The sequence below is a fragment of the Cebus imitator genome, unplaced genomic scaffold (assembly GCF_001604975.1).
Source record: "Cebus imitator isolate Cc_AM_T3 unplaced genomic scaffold, Cebus_imitator-1.0 Scaffold319, whole genome shotgun sequence".
Taxonomy (NCBI): Eukaryota; Metazoa; Chordata; class Mammalia; order Primates; family Cebidae; genus Cebus; species Cebus imitator.
This window is the reverse complement of record NW_016107634.1, coordinates 1,209,667-1,227,234: the sequence shown is the minus strand read 5'-3', so window position 1 is coordinate 1,227,234 and position 17,568 is coordinate 1,209,667. Positions and strand designations below refer to the sequence as shown.

The 17,568-nt window shown below is 39.4% G+C and overlaps 1 protein-coding gene across 2 annotated transcripts in view; it reads right to left on the bottom strand.

Annotated features, from left to right (window-relative positions):
• The window catches only part of DGKI (diacylglycerol kinase iota), a 450,254-nt gene that overhangs the window by 149,354 nt on the left and 283,332 nt on the right, over positions 1 to 17,568 (bottom strand). Inside the window, exons 19-20 of one of the 2 annotated variants that reach the window (XM_037729856.1) lie at positions 7,824 to 8,023; positions 1,062 to 1,124 (exon numbers count right to left, since the gene is read on the bottom strand). In XM_037729856.1, coding sequence (XP_037585784.1) covers positions 1,062 to 1,124; positions 7,824 to 8,023 — 263 coding nt within the window. The remainder of the gene's footprint in view (positions 1 to 1,061; positions 1,125 to 7,823; positions 8,024 to 17,568) is intronic. The other variant, XM_017504298.2, reaches the window with a different exon arrangement.

Sequence of the window (17,568 nt, the reverse complement as noted above, 5' to 3'; positions counted from 1 at the left end):
TGCAATAGATACATGAATGATAAACTCCAATGAGGGTGCAATTAACTCTGACGGCAAGAATCAAAGAAGAATTCTTCGGAAAGATAATCGTTTAAGTGGGCCTTGAGAAGTATACAGGATCCCGATAGACGAAAGGCAGCAGACTATAAATTGTTAAGAACATGAACTTTGAAGCCAGACTGCCTGAGTTTGAATCCCACTCCATGATTTATTAACTGTGTGACCTTGGGCAAGTTACTTAACCTCTCTGTCTATCAGATTCCTCATGCATAGAACAGAGATAATTATACCACATATGGCCAAGAGTTGTTGGGAGAATAAATTAATTAATATGTAAAGCATTTCTAACAGTCCCTGACACCTAATAAATGCTAGACAAGCATATGTGATATGGAAAAAACAAAGGACAAAGCAGAGTCGACAGCACAAAATAATTCTGAGCTGAAATGCTAAAAACATAATTTTCATTTTCACTATAAAAAAAAATACCCTGGACTACATTAAGCAAAAACTCCTAAATATACATAAAAACACATTTTGCTGTCTCAATGACAGTTTGGGGTCATTGAACTGTTGTAACTATATCTTCCGAAGCAGAAATATGCACATACACACACTCAAAACTTCACGCATAATCTTAAGGTTCCATCCAGAAATTGAGGGCTGCAGGCACTTCCTGGAGCTCATCTCTGAGCCATAAGTAACGACATGGTCTAATGGTATCATGCACTTTGCATGAAAACCAATGGTTAGTATGGAATTCTACACAACCCCAGGCAACCATGTGCCCATGGTTGTATCTCATCTAAAAATTAAAGTGTCTCATCTAAAGAATCTCATCTAAAAATTGCACTGTTAACTTAGATAGAGGATGGAAGCACATAGAACATAACAAACATCACAGCTCCATTTCAAATCAAAGAGGGCAACAGGAAGCAATTCTGGTAAGGTGGCTTCCTTATCTGAGGAACAGACCTGTGAAGGCAAGGGGCACAGGTAGTCCAACCCTGAGGAGACGAGGTTGGGGAGAAAATGTAGAAACAGAACGGCACTGTACTCACATGGTGAAGGAGCCAGGGGGAGCAGACACTCGCCGCAGGTCCGCAGTTTGCACCTGATGAATACTAGAGGCAGCAGGGAATGAGCAGCGAAGACAGAGTCAGCGACAGCGTGGACAGACAAGGAACAAGCCAGGGGAGAGAAAGAGAGACACACAAAATTTAAACAGAAATTAAATGAGCGCATCACCAAACAGCAAAGGAAAGGAAAAGGAAAACCAAGCCAGCCACAGAAATAATCCATAAAAAGCCGGTGATAGCAATGAAGCCAACAGGACACATGGAAGGCACTGGTTCTAGGCAAGTCACAGACTGGAGCAGGGCCAGGCTGGGGTTGTTGCAGGGGGGCAGGTTGGGGGCGTCAGGGGTGATGACCATGGCCTCCCTTGCTCAGGCCCATTAGGACACCCAAGGAGAGAAGGCACGCACTTACATATTGAGTGGTAGGCTGGCATGGTAAACTCATCTTTGTAAAGATTCAAGGTCAATTTAACCCTTTCATCACACAGCTTCAGGATTCCCCAGGCTTTATAGGTATACTCATCAAAAGACAATCATCTTAAAGAGAGTGTCTCAACAAAAACTTCAACTTCCTTCAATTAAACAACAAAGGATTTTTAGAAATTCCAAAGGTAATATCAAGAAAGTCTAATTTTATCACCGTAATGCTGTCATTACACTCACATTCTGGGTAGAAAAAAATAACACCATAGATTACTCCCTTTTCTCCCTTCTTTTATAAAGGAGTCTCTTTCATAATGGAGTTTGTCTTTTCTAGCTATTACAAAAGACAAAATGTATAATTTAAGAAACTAAACTCAAAATGTTCTGTTGATATTACATAATTATTCTCTCCACTCTCTTATTTAAAAAGTTTCATTATAACTGCAATAGACCTAGCCCCCCCGCATCTCTCTGTGCTGTGGGATACATAACTTCTTACACAAAGTCACCCATGAGTTAACTCCAGCCCGTCTCTGTCTGTCTTATCTTCTAAGGACTATCATTTCCAACCAATAATACTTCTCAGCAGCCTGTGATGATGGATTCCAATTGCTCAGCTCAAAGTCTGCTGACTAGAAATCTGGCCATTGGATAAAATGATCATCTTTAACAATGTAAGCCAAATTACTAGAGAACTAAGGATAACATTATCTATCAATAGATAGTTCATTGAAGACCTCTCTAAACACCAGAGAAATTTTAACTTTCTGATCTCCTTCAATGGCACCTTTCAAATAAAGAATATAATCCAGTGTATTAGCTATCATGTTACTGGTATACGAATATGAACCTAGATAAATCTCCTTATTACTTTTCAATGGGAAGGTATTTACTGGAGTTCATACTTTGTGTAGATTCCTATGCCATGATAAAATGACATATGCTCCCATACAAACGAGGAGATTCTGAACACAGTGGGACCTGGCTTTTTAGTTTGTATAGAGTAACCGCAAATGGGATTATACACCAAGAAATATTTTTTAGAAAACATTATTTTTTCCTTTTGCATAAATGAAGATCTAGTGGCATTATGAAGGCCTACTGGTTAACTATTTCTCATGGAAATTCCTTCTATCCATGTGGACCATAGCTTGAAATTATTAAATATGTATCTTTCACTTATAAGACAATGTGATCAAAACACATGGGATATTATTTTTATATTCATGAAATTTTAGATTTATGTTATGTTAGAAAGCAATTTCTGAGTAACATGGCAGAGATAGCATTATAGAATGGATTCATGTGTGAGTCGCTGATGCAACATTCACGTGTGTCTCCTGTGTCTCAGGAGCTATGACGGACACTGGGGATCCTAAGAGGAAAATCCTGGGGCCCCCCCACAGAGCAGAGAAGGTAGGAGTAAGTAAATGATTACACTATTTTTAGTAAGTGGTGTAATGGAAATAGCCAAGAGCACCACTGAAGCATGTAAAGGTACATCTGACAGCTAGAAGTATACAGAAAAGGCTTCTTGGGAAAAGTAGCATTTCATTAGGGCCCTAAGCTGTGAGCAAGAGTTAGCAGAAGATAAAGAGGTGCAGAGGCCAATGAAAGAAGAGGACCTGAGAGCAAAACCAGGGTGATGTAGGAGACAGGCTACTGTTCCAGGAATCGCAATCTTCTCTGGAACAAAAAGCAATGAGAATGAAGAAGGCAGTGATCAAAAAGGTCTGCGAAGCTAAGGCATACAGGCTTGAGATCCTTTGATCAATCTACCTGGTCTATCAGAAAAGAGATTATGTGAAGGCAGCAAGGGTGGGAACAAGAAAACAGTCAGAAGCATAATTTAGTAATGCTGCCGAGAGGTAACTCATACAACCTTTGAACTCTGGCCGCTTTACCAGTAGAGAGGATGGAGGGGATGAGAGTTCAAGACTGGGGAAATAAATAGAAAACAGAGTTCAAAGAATGTGGTAGCTAGCCTGATGGATGTTGATGTGGTTTGGATGTGTGTCCCATCCAAATCTCATGTTGAAATGTAATCCCTGATGTTGTATGTGGGGCCTGGTCAGAAGTGTTTGGCTCATAAGGGCAGATCCCTCATGAACACCTGGTGCCCTTCTTGAGGTAACAAGGGAACTCTCACTCTGAGTTCATGTGAGAACCAGTTGTTTAAATGAGTATGGTGCCTTCCCCCTGCCGTTGCTCTCTCTCTCTCTCACCATGTGATATGCCAGCTCTGCATTCACCTTCTGCCATGACTGTAAACTTCCTGAAGCCTCACCAGAAGCCAAGCAGATGCTTGTCCCATGGTTGTACAGCCTATAGAACTGTGAACCAAATAAAACTCTTTTCTTTATAAATTACCAATCCTTGGCTGGGCAGTGACTCACACCTGTAATCCCAGCATTTTGGAAGGCTGAGGCAGGCAGATCACTTGAGCCCAGAACTTTGAGACCAGCATGGGCAACATGGCGAAACCCTGCCTCTACCAAAAAGTAGCTGGCCATGGTGGCACATACCTGTAATCTAAGCTACTCGTGAAGCTGAGGCAGGAGAACCACTTGAACCCAGGAGGCGGAGTTTGCAGAGAGCCGAAATGACACCATGGCATTCCAGCCTGGGCAAAGTGCGAGATTCTGTCTCAATAAACAAATAAATATAAATAAATAAATTACCCAGCCTCAGGTATTTCTTCACAGCAATGCAAAAATGGACCAACACAGATGTGTAGAAGTAGAGGTGACTGAGAGAACCCCAGAAGCCAGCAACAGGATGAATGAGTGATGATAGTTTCATGTGTACAGCTGTGAACGGAATGGGCTCACTGGATGGTGGGGTGGAAAAGCAAAGGAAATGACGTTAATGAGTCAAGTTTCTAGCATGCAGTTTGAGGTTACTATGAAACACTGAAGTAAAAATCTCAACTAACATATTTGGATATGAGTCTCCAGTTTTTAGAAGAAAAGACTGGCCGAAGACACGGATCAGAGATACAGTCTCGCAGAGAAAGGGCAGAAGCACCAGGAGCACTGGCATCTAAATGGAAAGGGAATAGCTGTTAAGGCAGCCACAGCACTGAAGTCTCCAATATTCAGTTAACATGCTGTATGAAAGGAGCCTAATTTTTAAAGATGAATTAAACAGCCACCTTCTTATTAGGAACACACACACATACACACATGCAAACATACACACACCCACGCAAACATACACACACATGTGCAAACAGACACAGACACACAGACACACACACACACACACACACACACACAGAGGATTTTTAAACTAAAAATTCTAAAGATACTTTTGACTAGTTCTCCTCGAGTAAAGAAAAAAGAAGACAGGCAGAAAAAGGAAGGCAGGAAATAAGGGAAATGTCTTTCAAGTTTCTCTTTCTTCATTGGATAAAACAGTGCCCTTCACACAATTGATGGCCAAAGCAGAGAAAGGCTTGAAGGGCTCAGAAGGTTGAGGGAAACTTATAGAAAAGTCTTAAAGGAAAGGCTGACCTTGACCTTGAAACTCCACTTGGAAATCTAGTGGAAGACACAGATTTCAAAACAAGGTTTTCTGGTAAAATAGAAAGAAATATTTAATCGTAGAAATTAAATAAGATCAAGATGAGAGCAATTAAGGTTTAGTGAGCAAATATTACATGGTGACTGGGTTTTTTTGCGTTCTTTTGAAAACGTGCTACCGTATTGATTTTCTGAAAATATAGTACTGAATAATTTTTCACAAGTAGTAATAAAGATTTTTGTTATTTTTAAGTCTTATAATTTTAATTAATAAAATAAAAATTATACTATTACCCCCATTTCTCATAAGTCTTTCAGAGGGCATGGGGTGGCTTGGGTGCAGGTACCACTGTCCCCTGGTAGAAAGTAAGTAACAATTTTTGGGTCTTTTGTTGTTGTTATTGTTTGTCTCACACTGTTGCCCAGGCTGGAGCGCAGTGGTGAGATCTTCGCTCCCTGCAACCTCTGCCTTGTGGGTCCAAGAGATTCTCGTGCCTCAGCCTCCTGAGTAGCTGGGATTATAGGTGCATGCCACCACACCTGGCTAATTTTTTGTATTTATAGTAGAGAAGGGGTTTTGCCATGTTCACCAAGCTGGTCTTAAACTCCTAATCTCAAGCAGTCTGCCCATCTTGGCCTCCCAAAGTGCTGGGATGGCAGATGTGAGCCACCGCACCCGGCCAGTAACAGTATTTTTAAGTTGAGGCTGCTTCTTGAACACCTGCACAGCTAAATGCTACAAGAAGTGCCATCATATAACATGTGTTCCATGAATATAAATAAAAAACAATTCTTTTTATGTGCTTCTATAGGTGAAGAAAGCCAAATGAATTCTTAACAATATGGTTACTGAGCAAATACCAATTCTCAACACAAAGGTAAAAGCTGTTTAAATACCTGAAAATCATTTCATGTGGAATATGGTTATTAAATACAGAAGCAGCAGGCCTAACTAAGACTGTGGGCTCTCTGCCTATGTATACAGTCAAAACTTTTAGCTTCTGCATATCTTCTTAACAAACTAACTACAAGTGACCCAACAACATAGGCTATAGCACAGTTTCAGAGATGGTTTTTCACTTCGAATTTCATAGATTTCTAGCAAACCAATGGTCCATGGCTTAACTCTAACATTTCTAGGGGGAATTTGATGACCTATATACAACTACTGACATCCAATGTTTTTTAATATATAAACTCAGCAATTGTGTATTTAACCTAAGAGAAGGTAAAGGCAGGGAGCGCAGGCAGCGTGAGGAATGAGCAAGGAGTTTTACTAAATGCAAAATGTAAACAAAGAAAGACATAACTAAAAGATCACTTTCCTAGATCTTGAAAATGATCTAGGAAAAATTCTGCGGAAGTCCAGTCTGAGAAGGAAGGGAGGAAGAAAGGGAGAAAGGGAGGAAGGGAGGGAGGGAGGGAGGGAGGAGGGGAGGGAGGAAGGGGGACAGGGGAGAAGGGGGAAAGGGAGGAAGGAAGGAAGGAGGGAAGGGGGAGGAGGGAAGGGGGAGGAAGAGAGGGAGGAAGAGAGAGAGGGAGGAAAAGAGAGAGGGAGGAAAAGGGGGAGGGAAGGAGAGAGGGATGGAGCGAACGAGGGAGAGAAAAGACAGACAGAATCTTTCACCCCAGCTCCAAACTGAGTCCCAGATGCCAAAAGCTGGAGCACTCTGAGAGCATTATCTAATGCTATTCTTCAACATGTGTCGCCACAGAGAGAGAGAAGTAACTGTTGGTAGTGAGTGAGGGTAACTGTGTTGCTGGCTGTTCTAGGCACATCTGCATACTGTTATATTGACTCAAGAAATGTATGGCAAAGCATGCCCTTGCTTTTCAGGCACCACAAGGAAGCCAGCCACTCAGTGCAAATAGGTAACCATGCATTACAGGCCACAAACAGGAGGAGCACCTTTGAGAGTCCCTCACTGTGACAGAGAATGACGAAAGGCTAAGCCCTGAAATGGCCTTAGGCATACAGCGTGATATACAGGAAATACTCAAAAGATGCCAAAAATTCCCTTCACTCTCCAGCCCCTTCTCCAACCCCAAACAAACACTTATTCACTAGTTGGAGTGAGACACACTATAAAATGAATATGTATTCTTAATATCTAGTCAATATTACCTTACCTCAAGTCAGTTTATTAACATGCCCCAGAAAGGAAAACTTCAGGAGGGATGTCATGTGTGTAGAGGTAGAAATAGTGGGTCAGGCTAAGTCTGGACAATAGGATACTGCCCAGAGAGCCAACACTGAATTGAAGCAAAAGAGTATGGAGGACCCCAAAATGGGAACATCAGGAAGGGAACAATTCGCTGGCAGCCAGAAAGAGATGCAATGGGGATAGAGGCAAACCACTCAGCAGCTCTGCCCACCACCAGCTACTGGAGAAACCCACAGTCTTCAAGCGACCTGGGTCAAGAACAGGCTAACTGTGTGCTTCCCTAAAACAAAACAAACAAAAACGCATTTACCTGAACACACTTTACCACCCTAGGATCCCTCTCAATGATTTTCTGCTAGTTCAAGTAAATACACTCTCAAGTGGTCAGTGAAGAGGAATCATCTGTCTCACGTACTAATAACTCCTAAAAAAAGGATGTGGAACTGTACAATAAACAGGGAGAAAAAAAAAAAAAAACCTATATGTTCCCATGAGAGAAACCAAGGAACTGCTGAGTCTCCTGGACGTTTCTCCTCTTCCCAACACAGTGAGGTTCCCAGACCATGCACATGCTCTGCGCTCTCCTCTCCAAGGTCTTCATGTTAAGCAAGGTAGGCCATGAGCAGACTCACTCATTGAGTAAAGGCATGGATGTTCTCCTCTTGCTCTTCTGTACCATGTTGGCCTGATTCCTCAGAGAGATCCGAATCATAGCTGGGGCCAACCTACAGGGCTCCCCATCTACTTGCATGGGGATGGATTTGTAAGTCAGAAGCATGACTTCTCGACACTGGTGTAGCCTCTCTCCGTGGCCCCCAACTTGCAGGGCTGCCTATAAAAAAAAAGAGTCAAAGAGGAGCAAGGAGTTAGTTCTTATTACTTAAGAAAGTTGGAGGTCAGGTGCAGTGGCTCATGCCTGTAATCTTAGCATTTTTGGAGGCCAAGACGGGCAGATCACCTGAGGTCAGGAATTCGAGAGCAGCCTGGCCAACATGGTGAAAACTCATCTCTACTAAATATACAAAAAAGTTAGCTGGGCATGGTAGCAGGTGCCTGTAGTCCCAGCTACTCGGGAGACTGAGGCAGGAGAATCGCTTGAACCTGTGAGGTGGAGATTGTGGTGAACTGAGATCTCACCACTCTACTCCAGCTTGTGCTAGATCTAATAAGAGAATTTAACAAAGTTACAAGACAAAGCCAATAAACAAATATATATATGTGCATATGTATATAGCCACACATATAGTTATTTCTACATACTAACAATAAATGTAAAATTTAAATTACCATTTAAATTAGCATAAAAATATCAACTACCTAGAAATAAATTTAACAAAAGTTGTGCAAAAACCTGAAAATTGCACTGAAGCTACAAAACATTGTTGATGGAAATTAAACATCTAAATAAATGGAGAAATATATCACATTCATGTTTGTGGATTGGAACATTCATATTGTTAATATTCTAATTTTTCCCAAAATTATCTACAACTTAAATTCAATTCCAATTAAAATTCTAATTTTTTACAGATAATAACAGATTCTAAAACTTATATGTAAATGCCAAAAGACCTAGAATAATTAAAACACTGTTAGAACAACAAAGTGATTCATATTACCAGACTGAAGACTTACCGTACAATTAATTAAGACTGTGATATTGGCAATAAAGATAAACAAATCAATGGAACAGGATAGAATCTAGGTACCAAGCAAAAGCACCAAGGCAATTTTACAGAAAAGGAAAGTTTATTCCACAAATAGTGCTGGAAAAAAAAACTAGATAACTGCATCTTTTACGAATGAATATGTATCTTATACAATACACAAAAATTAATTTGAGCTGAATCACGTATTTACACATAAAAGCTAAAATTATAAATCTTCAAGAAGAAAACATAGGAGAATGGCCTCCCAATCTTTCTGGAAATAATCAAAGATTTCTTTGGAAGTACACAAAAAGCTCTAACACAAATTAATCCCTTTTCATAATATTGGATGTTTAAAACTTATGATCAAAGCAAACACTAAAAACACAAAAAGGAAAAGTATAAACCAAAAGAACATATTTTTAATGAATAAATCTGTCGGAAGACTTGTATCCAGAATAAATCTCTTCTATTTCAACAATAAAAGATAAATAGGCCATTAAAATATGCAAAAAACACAGTTAACTTCTTTTTTAAAAAGACAAAAAGGTAAAAATAAAAATAAACTCTTCCTTACTCTCAAATGTTGTTGTTTGGAAGGACATAATTAACTGTTCCAGAATTTTATCTGAATAAAACATATATAATTCCTTAATTTCCTTCCAGGGATGGAAGTTTATTCTTTTCCCTGACTGTTTTATCAAGCATAATATTTAAACATCATTTATGTCTCTATCCATTAACCCATTTTCAACACCTGCTGGGCATTTAAATCACTTCTCAGAGCACAAGGGCAGGGTGGTCGCATGGCACCTGGAATGCAGCCGGCTGGCCTTTGGTGACCCTGGCGTCTCAAGGGGCTCCAGCATCCCCCACCACCACAGTCATGGGGACTCAGGAACTCTGTCTAGTAAATCCCTTCTCATCCAGAAACTCTGTATACCACTCTTGGGCAAGTAAAGAGTATGAAATTTCTAAAAAGCAATTCTATAATTTTTATTAAGAGGCTTTAAAATGCTTATGTCATTGAATCAGTAATTTCCTTATGATTTGCCATAAGAAAATAATTTGAAATGTGAAGAGAGTTTTACAAACAATTAGGTTAATTACAGAATTATCTGCAATACAAAATATCAGAAACCTAAAAGCTTCATAAAGGAAATTTTGCATAAAAGAATAATTATTGCATAAATTAGGATACATGTATACAATAAAAAAGTAGGTAGCCATTTGTAGTATAGGTTTTCCTTAAAATATGGTTTCATGTATTTTTTAAAATGTAAAAAATTGTAACAGATATTTTTACTTTAGTTCTTATGTATATTATCAAAATAAACAAACATTTAATATTCCTTTTCTTCTTAAAACAAAGATATATGATAAGTGTAAAACTTCAACCCTGAGAATTTCTCCATGTACTTTTTGCTTACTGAATAACCTCTTGCTTTCCTAATTCATAACTATAAAGAAAGATGCACTTTTTAATTCCAATTAACAAAAAGAAAACTGGCCATGCTTTCTTTAAAGTTTACAAGACTGAAATCTTTGGATTTTATACTGAATGGCAAATTAGGTTCCCAATTCCTCTAAGTGAATAATGCTTTGAATTGTCTTGAGAAGTTTTAAATTACTTAGAAACAAGCTCAACATGAAAGGGCCTTCGAAACTATAATGGCAGAAAATTGTGGCAGAAATAAATACAAATTACAATGTCTGATTAAGGTCTTTGTAAACTCCAGAAAGGTAATCAGGTTACCCAGCACCCAGTCATCTTAATTAGTAGGAAAGCATTTCAACCAGTAAAATGAATTGAAGACTTCTGCTTTGAAATTTGCAATTACAAGATAAAGAGTCTAAAAGAAACAGTCTTTTTTCACATTCCAGTAATTCTATTTCAAAGCTCTCTTATTAAAGTGCCACTATGAATTTTCTACTTTTTGGATTTTACTTAAATCATAAGCAATGCACAAATATATTTATTGGTGTATTTCATGATTTTGAAAGTTTATAGCCTTTAATTACTTCACATACAACAATTTCTAAGAAAATAGTTTGTTTCTAAAAAGTTTGACCTACTAGTTATGTCTTTAATTGTATAGCAGCTATATTAAATATGCAAAAATATATACACATATACCCTAATAACTACATTCTTCTGTTTATGTAATAATCTTAAACAAATGTTTGAATTTTCAAATAATTTACCTTCTTAGAAATATAATCAATATACTAGTTCAATAAATGTACAGTTGAAGACTGCAAATTAGATTCTTTCATCCTGAATGAAAAAAACACAACACTGGACTACTATGTGAGTAGCAAGCAGTAAGATAAAATGTGTCTGAAAATAGAGAAATATATACCAGTATACATTTAGAGAGCATAGGATGTTCAAAACCATACAGCTTAAACTCCATTTAACTCTGCTTTTCTTAGATAGGATTCTCTATCTTGGAAGCAACTAAGTCACTGGAATCTGAGATTCAATCATGCATTTGATGCTAGCTGATGCTGTATATGGATTACCTTATTCACATGATGTAAAGAGAAAAAATAAGTTACATAATTTTAGTATTCCATTTCCTTTTGGCCAACTCCCATATGCTATTATTTCTCTTTTTACCACAAATGATAGGAGGAGAATAAAAAGATTTGGCAGAAGAACCCCTCCCTCTCCAAAACAATCTCTCCATCCTAGAAAGATCTCCTAAACTCTATATTTCAAATTGCCCACTTCTATATTTCTTTAGATGTCTTACAGAGATTTTGAATTTAAAACAGATAAAACAGTGTATTTCTTTTGAGATATTCTCTCTTTTATGTCTTCTATCTCATTTAATGCATTTATCCTTTACCCAGATGTCTACACTAGCCTCCTGGAATTTGAGTATACCCTTCCTTTTGTACCCTTCACGGTAAGTTACTATGTCCAAACAACTGTCTTGAATTCACTAGCCCCTTCTATCTTCATTGGTACTTTCTTACTTCAGGCTTGCAGGCCTTTTCTTTTTTCTTTTTCTTTCTTTCTTTGAGAAGGAGTTTCACTCCTGTTGTCCAGGCTAGATCTTGGCTCACTGCAACCTCCACCATCCAGGTTTAAGCGATTCTCCTGCCTCAGCCTACCAGGTATCTGGGATTACAGGCACCCACCACCATACCTGGCTAATTTTTTGTATTTTTAATAGAGATGGGGTTTCACCATGTTGGCCAGGCTGGTCTCAAACTCCTACCTCAGGTGATCTGCCCACCTCCGCCTCTCAAAGTGCTGGAATTACAGGCGATGAGCCACTGTGCTCAGCCAGGCTTTCTCATTTCTGCACCTGGACTCAGGTGCCAGCATTCTGGTTTGTCTACCTGCTTCCAGTTGTAAATTCTGGTTGTCTTCTACAATGTCATCCACATAACCTTTCTAAAGCACAAATCTAACCCTGTTTCACTCCATCTTTCAGCCTTCCTATTGACAGCTTAAAGAACTCTGTCTATGCTCTGTCCTTCTCCACATCCGCAGCTTCATTGACTCTGTGTCATCACTCGAAGCCACCATGGGAAACCTCTCCTAGGATACAGTGGTCTCTTAGGCTAATTCCCTGATGGTCATGTTCACTTGGCAATTCCACTCCCAGGGACTCTTCCTCCTCTGTGAAATTATTGCCGACATCCCCATTTTACAAAAACTGTTCTAATTTCAATTCTTTCCACTCTCACCCTGGTCTTTCTCTTAGAATTCACTACTTCAGATTATGATTGTTTACTCCTTTGTCCCCCTTGAAAACACCAAGCTACGAACACCCTGAGGGCAGGGCTTTTCTTTTGGTTCATTTCTCAACAGTTTTACCTGGCAGCATGCCACTTAGGGATGCAGTATTAGTGGATTCAGTAAGTATTCAATAAATGAGTGTGATTGACACTGAAGGAATGGAAGCAGAGAGACAGTTGAACCAAGTATTACCTTGAATTTTAAAAATTCCTATTAATTAGACATCATCACTAGCACTCAAATTTCCCTTACATTGCATAGACCTTTTATGACCCAGACTAAGAAAATACACAGTGTTACTTCCACTGTATTCAACCATCAAAGTAGTCACAAGCCCAAGCAAATACTAGAGGAAGCTAAATCCCAATCTTTCATGAGATTGTTGTTCAAAAACTGAAGACCGTTTAAAACCAGAGTCACCCTTGGAGGATGCTAGTGAACCAACTCAGTATTTGAAAACGTATAAAGAAAGAAAAAGAACCACTTATTCAGCCTTTCCAGCTCAAACTATATGACTAAGTAATCAAATAGTAAGTGAAGTGAAATTTCTCTTTATAGAAATATTTCAAGTAGTAAATGAAGAAGGACAGAATTAGAATATTAGGCTGGGCATGGTGGCTCATGCCTGTAACCCCAGCATTTTGGGAGGCCAAGGCAGGTGGATAATTTAAGGTCACGAGTTCAAGACCAGTCTGACCAACATGGTGAAACCTGTCTGTACTAAAAATATAAAACTGGCGAGAGGATCCCAAGATGGTCGAATGAGAGGCAGCTCCAGAAAGCAGCTCCCAGCAAGAGAGACACACAAACCGAGTGGTCTCCACAATTCCAAACGAGGTACCAGGTTCATTTTGTGGGTCTGGTTGGACAGTGGGTATAAACCAAATAGGGCAAGTTGAGGCAAGGCAGAGTACTGTCCCACCCAGGAGGAGCGCGCAATCGACCAGAGGACCGGGGCATCTCCCCCTCTGGGACATCGGTTTGGATACAGTGCTCCACCCAAGACCTCTACAATCCACAGAATAGGGGATCTTCACCGGTCTGAAAAGCCTCAGCAGGCTGCCTAAACAACGCAGAACAGCAACTTCAGCCGGCACCCAGGCGGCTGTCAGCATACATCAAGGTGGAAGCACTACCTGAGCCAAAGCCAGAAAGCCAACTGGATGGATCTACCCTCCCCACAGAGGGAAGGGGAACTAAAAACAGGGAAGCAGCCCATACGGCAGGACGAGTTCCGCCGCCCCCCACCATCTCTCCTCAACAAAGCCCAGCAGACTGAAAAAACCTTTCACCCCAGAGTTTCGCACCTAGAGAGCCACCAGGAACATCTAGCTTGACGGGGGAAGGGGCAGCCACCATTGTAGAAGCCAGCCTAACTTTCCTGAGTAAATAAAAGACGCAGATGCTCCACTGAACCCGTGGCAGCCCAGCAGCACCTCTGCAGGCAAACAAAGAAAAGCCTTCCTCCCCAAGCAGCTACCTGAGATCAAAACTATATAAATCCAATGAGACGGGAAAAAACCAGCACAAGAAGAATGAGACCGTCAAAAACCAGAACGCCCCTCCCCCACCAGGAGATCCCAACTCCTCACCAGCAAGGGAACATAGCTGGATGGAGAACAAATTTGACGAGCTGACAGAAGCAGGCTTCAGAAGGTGGATAATAACAAACTTCTCTGAGTTAAAGGAACATGTTCTAACCCAATGCAGAGAAACTAAAAACCTTGAAAAAAAGTTAGACAAAATGCTAACTAGAATAACCAGCTTAGAGAAGAACATAAACAACTTGATGGAGCTGAAAAACACAGCACAAGATCTTTGTGAAGCGTACACAAGTTTCAATAGCCGAATTGATCTAGCAGAAGAAAGGATATCAGAGATTGAAAATCAACTCAATGAAACAAAACAAGAAGGCAAGAAAAGAGAACAAAGAGTGAAAAGAAATGAACAAAGCCTTCAAGAAATATTGGATTATGTGAAAAGACCTAATCTATGTTTGATTGGTGTACCAGAAGATGACGGGGAAAATGAATCCAAGCTGGAAAACACTCTTCAGTATATTATCCAGGAGAACTTCCCCAACCTTGCAAGGCAGGCCAACATTCAAATACAGGAAACACAGAGAACACCACAATGATACTCCTCTAGAAGAGCAACCCCAAGGCGCATAATAGTTAGATTCACCAGGGTTGAAACAAAGGAAAAAATACTAAGAGTAGCCAGAGAGAAAGGTCAGGTCACACAAAGGGAAGCACATCAAACTCACAGTAGATCTCTCAGCAGAAACCTACAAGCCAGAAGAGAGTGAGCGCCAATATTTAACATCCTTAAAGAAAAGAACTTTCAACCCAGAATTTCACATCCAGCCAAACTAAGCTTCATAAGTAATGGAGAAATGAAATCCTTTATGGACAAGCAATTGCTGAGAGATTTTTGTCACTACGAGGCCTGCCCTACAAGAGCTCCTGAGGGAAGCACTAAACACAGAAAGGAAAAACCAGTACCAGCCACCGCAAAAAAGAACCAAATGGTAAAGACCAATGACACAATGAAGATATTACACCAACCAAAGGGCAAAACAACTAACTAGCAATAAAATGGTAGGATCAAATTCACACATAATATTAACATTAAATGTAAATGGACTAAATGACCCAATCAAAAGACACAGACTGGTAAATTGGATAAAAAGCCAAGAACCATCAGTGTGCTATATTCAGGAGACCTATCTCACATGCAAAGACACACGTAGACTCAAAATAAAGGGATGGAAGATTTACCAAGCAAATGGAGAGCAAAAGAAAGCAGGGGTAGCAATCCTAGTCTCTGATAAAATGGACTTTAAACCAACAAAGATCAAAAGAGACAAGAACACTACATAATGGTAAAAGAATCAATACAAGAAGAAGAACTAACTATCCTAAATATATATGCACCCAATACAGGAGCACCCAGATACATAAAGCAAGTCCTTAATGACCTACAAAGAAACTTAAGACTCCCGTACAATAATAGTGGGAGACTTTAACACTCCACTGTCAATATTAGAAAGATCAGCTGGACAGAAAATCAACAAGGAAATCCAGGACTTGAATGCAGATCTGGACCAAGTGAACTTAATAGACATTTACAGAACTCTCAAACCCAAATCCACAGAATACACATTCTTCTTGGCACCACATCACACTTACTCTAAAATCGACCACATAATTGGAAGCAAATCACTCCTCAGCAAATGCAAAAAAACGGAAATCATAACAGTCTCACAGACCACAGAGCAATCAAATTAGAACTCAGGATTAAGAAACAAACTCAAAACCACTCAACTTCATGGAAAATGACCAACTGGCTCCTGAATGTTGACTGGATAAACAATGAAATGAAGGCAGAAATAAAGATGTTCTTCAAAACCAACAAGAACGAACACACAACATACCAGAATCTCTGGGGCACATTTAAAGCAATGTCGAGAGGGAAATTCATAGCAATAAATGCCCATATGAGGAGCAAGAAAAGGTCTAAAATTGACACCTTATCATCAACATTGAAAGAGTTAGATGAGCAAGATCAAAAAAACTCAAAAGCTAGCAGAAGACAAGAAATAACTAAGATCAGAGCAGAACTGAAGGAGATAGAGACACAGAAAACCCTTCAAAAATCAAAAAATCCAGGAGCTAGTCTTTTTGAAAAGATCAACAGAACAGATAGACTGCTGGCCAGACTGATAAAAAAGAAAAGAGAGAAGAATCAAATAAATGCAATAAAAAACGATAAAGGGACATCACCACTGATTCCACAGAAATACAAACTACCATCAGAGATTACTACAAACAACTCTATGCACACAAACCAGTAAATCTGGAAGAAATGGATAAATGCCTGTACACTTGCACCCTCCCAAGACTAAACCAGGAAGAAGTTGAAACCCTTGACTTGAGACCAATAACAAGGACTTAAGTTGAGGCAGCAATTAATAGCTTACCAACTAAAAAAAGCCCAGGTCCAGACGGGTTTACAGCTGAATTCTACCAGATGTATAAAGAGGAGCTGGTACTGTTCCTTCTGAAACTATGTCAAACAATACAAAAAGAGGGAATCCTCCCCTACTCATTTTATGAGACCAACATCATCCTAATACCAAAACTGGGCAGAGACACAACTAAAAAAGAAAACTTCAGGCCAATACCCATGATGAACATTGACACAAAAATCTTCAATAAAATACTGGCATACAGAATACAACAGCAAATCAAAAAGCTTATTCATTCAAGTAGGCTTCATCCAAGGGATGCAAGGCTGGTTCAACATACATAAGCCTATATACATAATCCATCACATAAACAGAACCAAAAACAAAAACCACATGATTATCTCAATAGATGCAGAGAAGGCCTTTGACAAAATTCAATGGCCCTTTTTGCTAAAATCACTCAACAAACTAGGTATCGATGGAACATACCACAAAATAATAAAAGCTATTTATGACAAACCCACAACCAATATCATACTGAACTGGAAGGGCAAAAACTGGAAGCATTCCCTTTGAAATCTGGCACAAGACAAGGATGCCCTCTCTCACCACTCCTATTCAATATAGTATTGAAAATTCTACCCAGAGCAATCAGGCAAGAAAAATAAATAAAGGATATTCAATTAGGAAAAGAAGAAGCCAAATTGTCTCTATTTGCAGATGACATGATTGTATATTTAGAAGACCCCGTCGTCTCAGCCCAAAATCTCCTGAAACTGATAAGCAAATTCAGCAAAGTCTCAGGATACAAAATCAATGTGCAGAAATCACAAGCATTTCTATACACCAATAACAGACAGAGAGCCAAGTCAAAAGTGAACTCCCATTAACAATTGCTACAAAGAGAATAAAATACCTAGGAATACAACTAACAAAGGAGGTAAAGGACCTCTTCAAGGAGAACTACAAACCACTGCTCAATGAAGTAAGAGAGGACACAA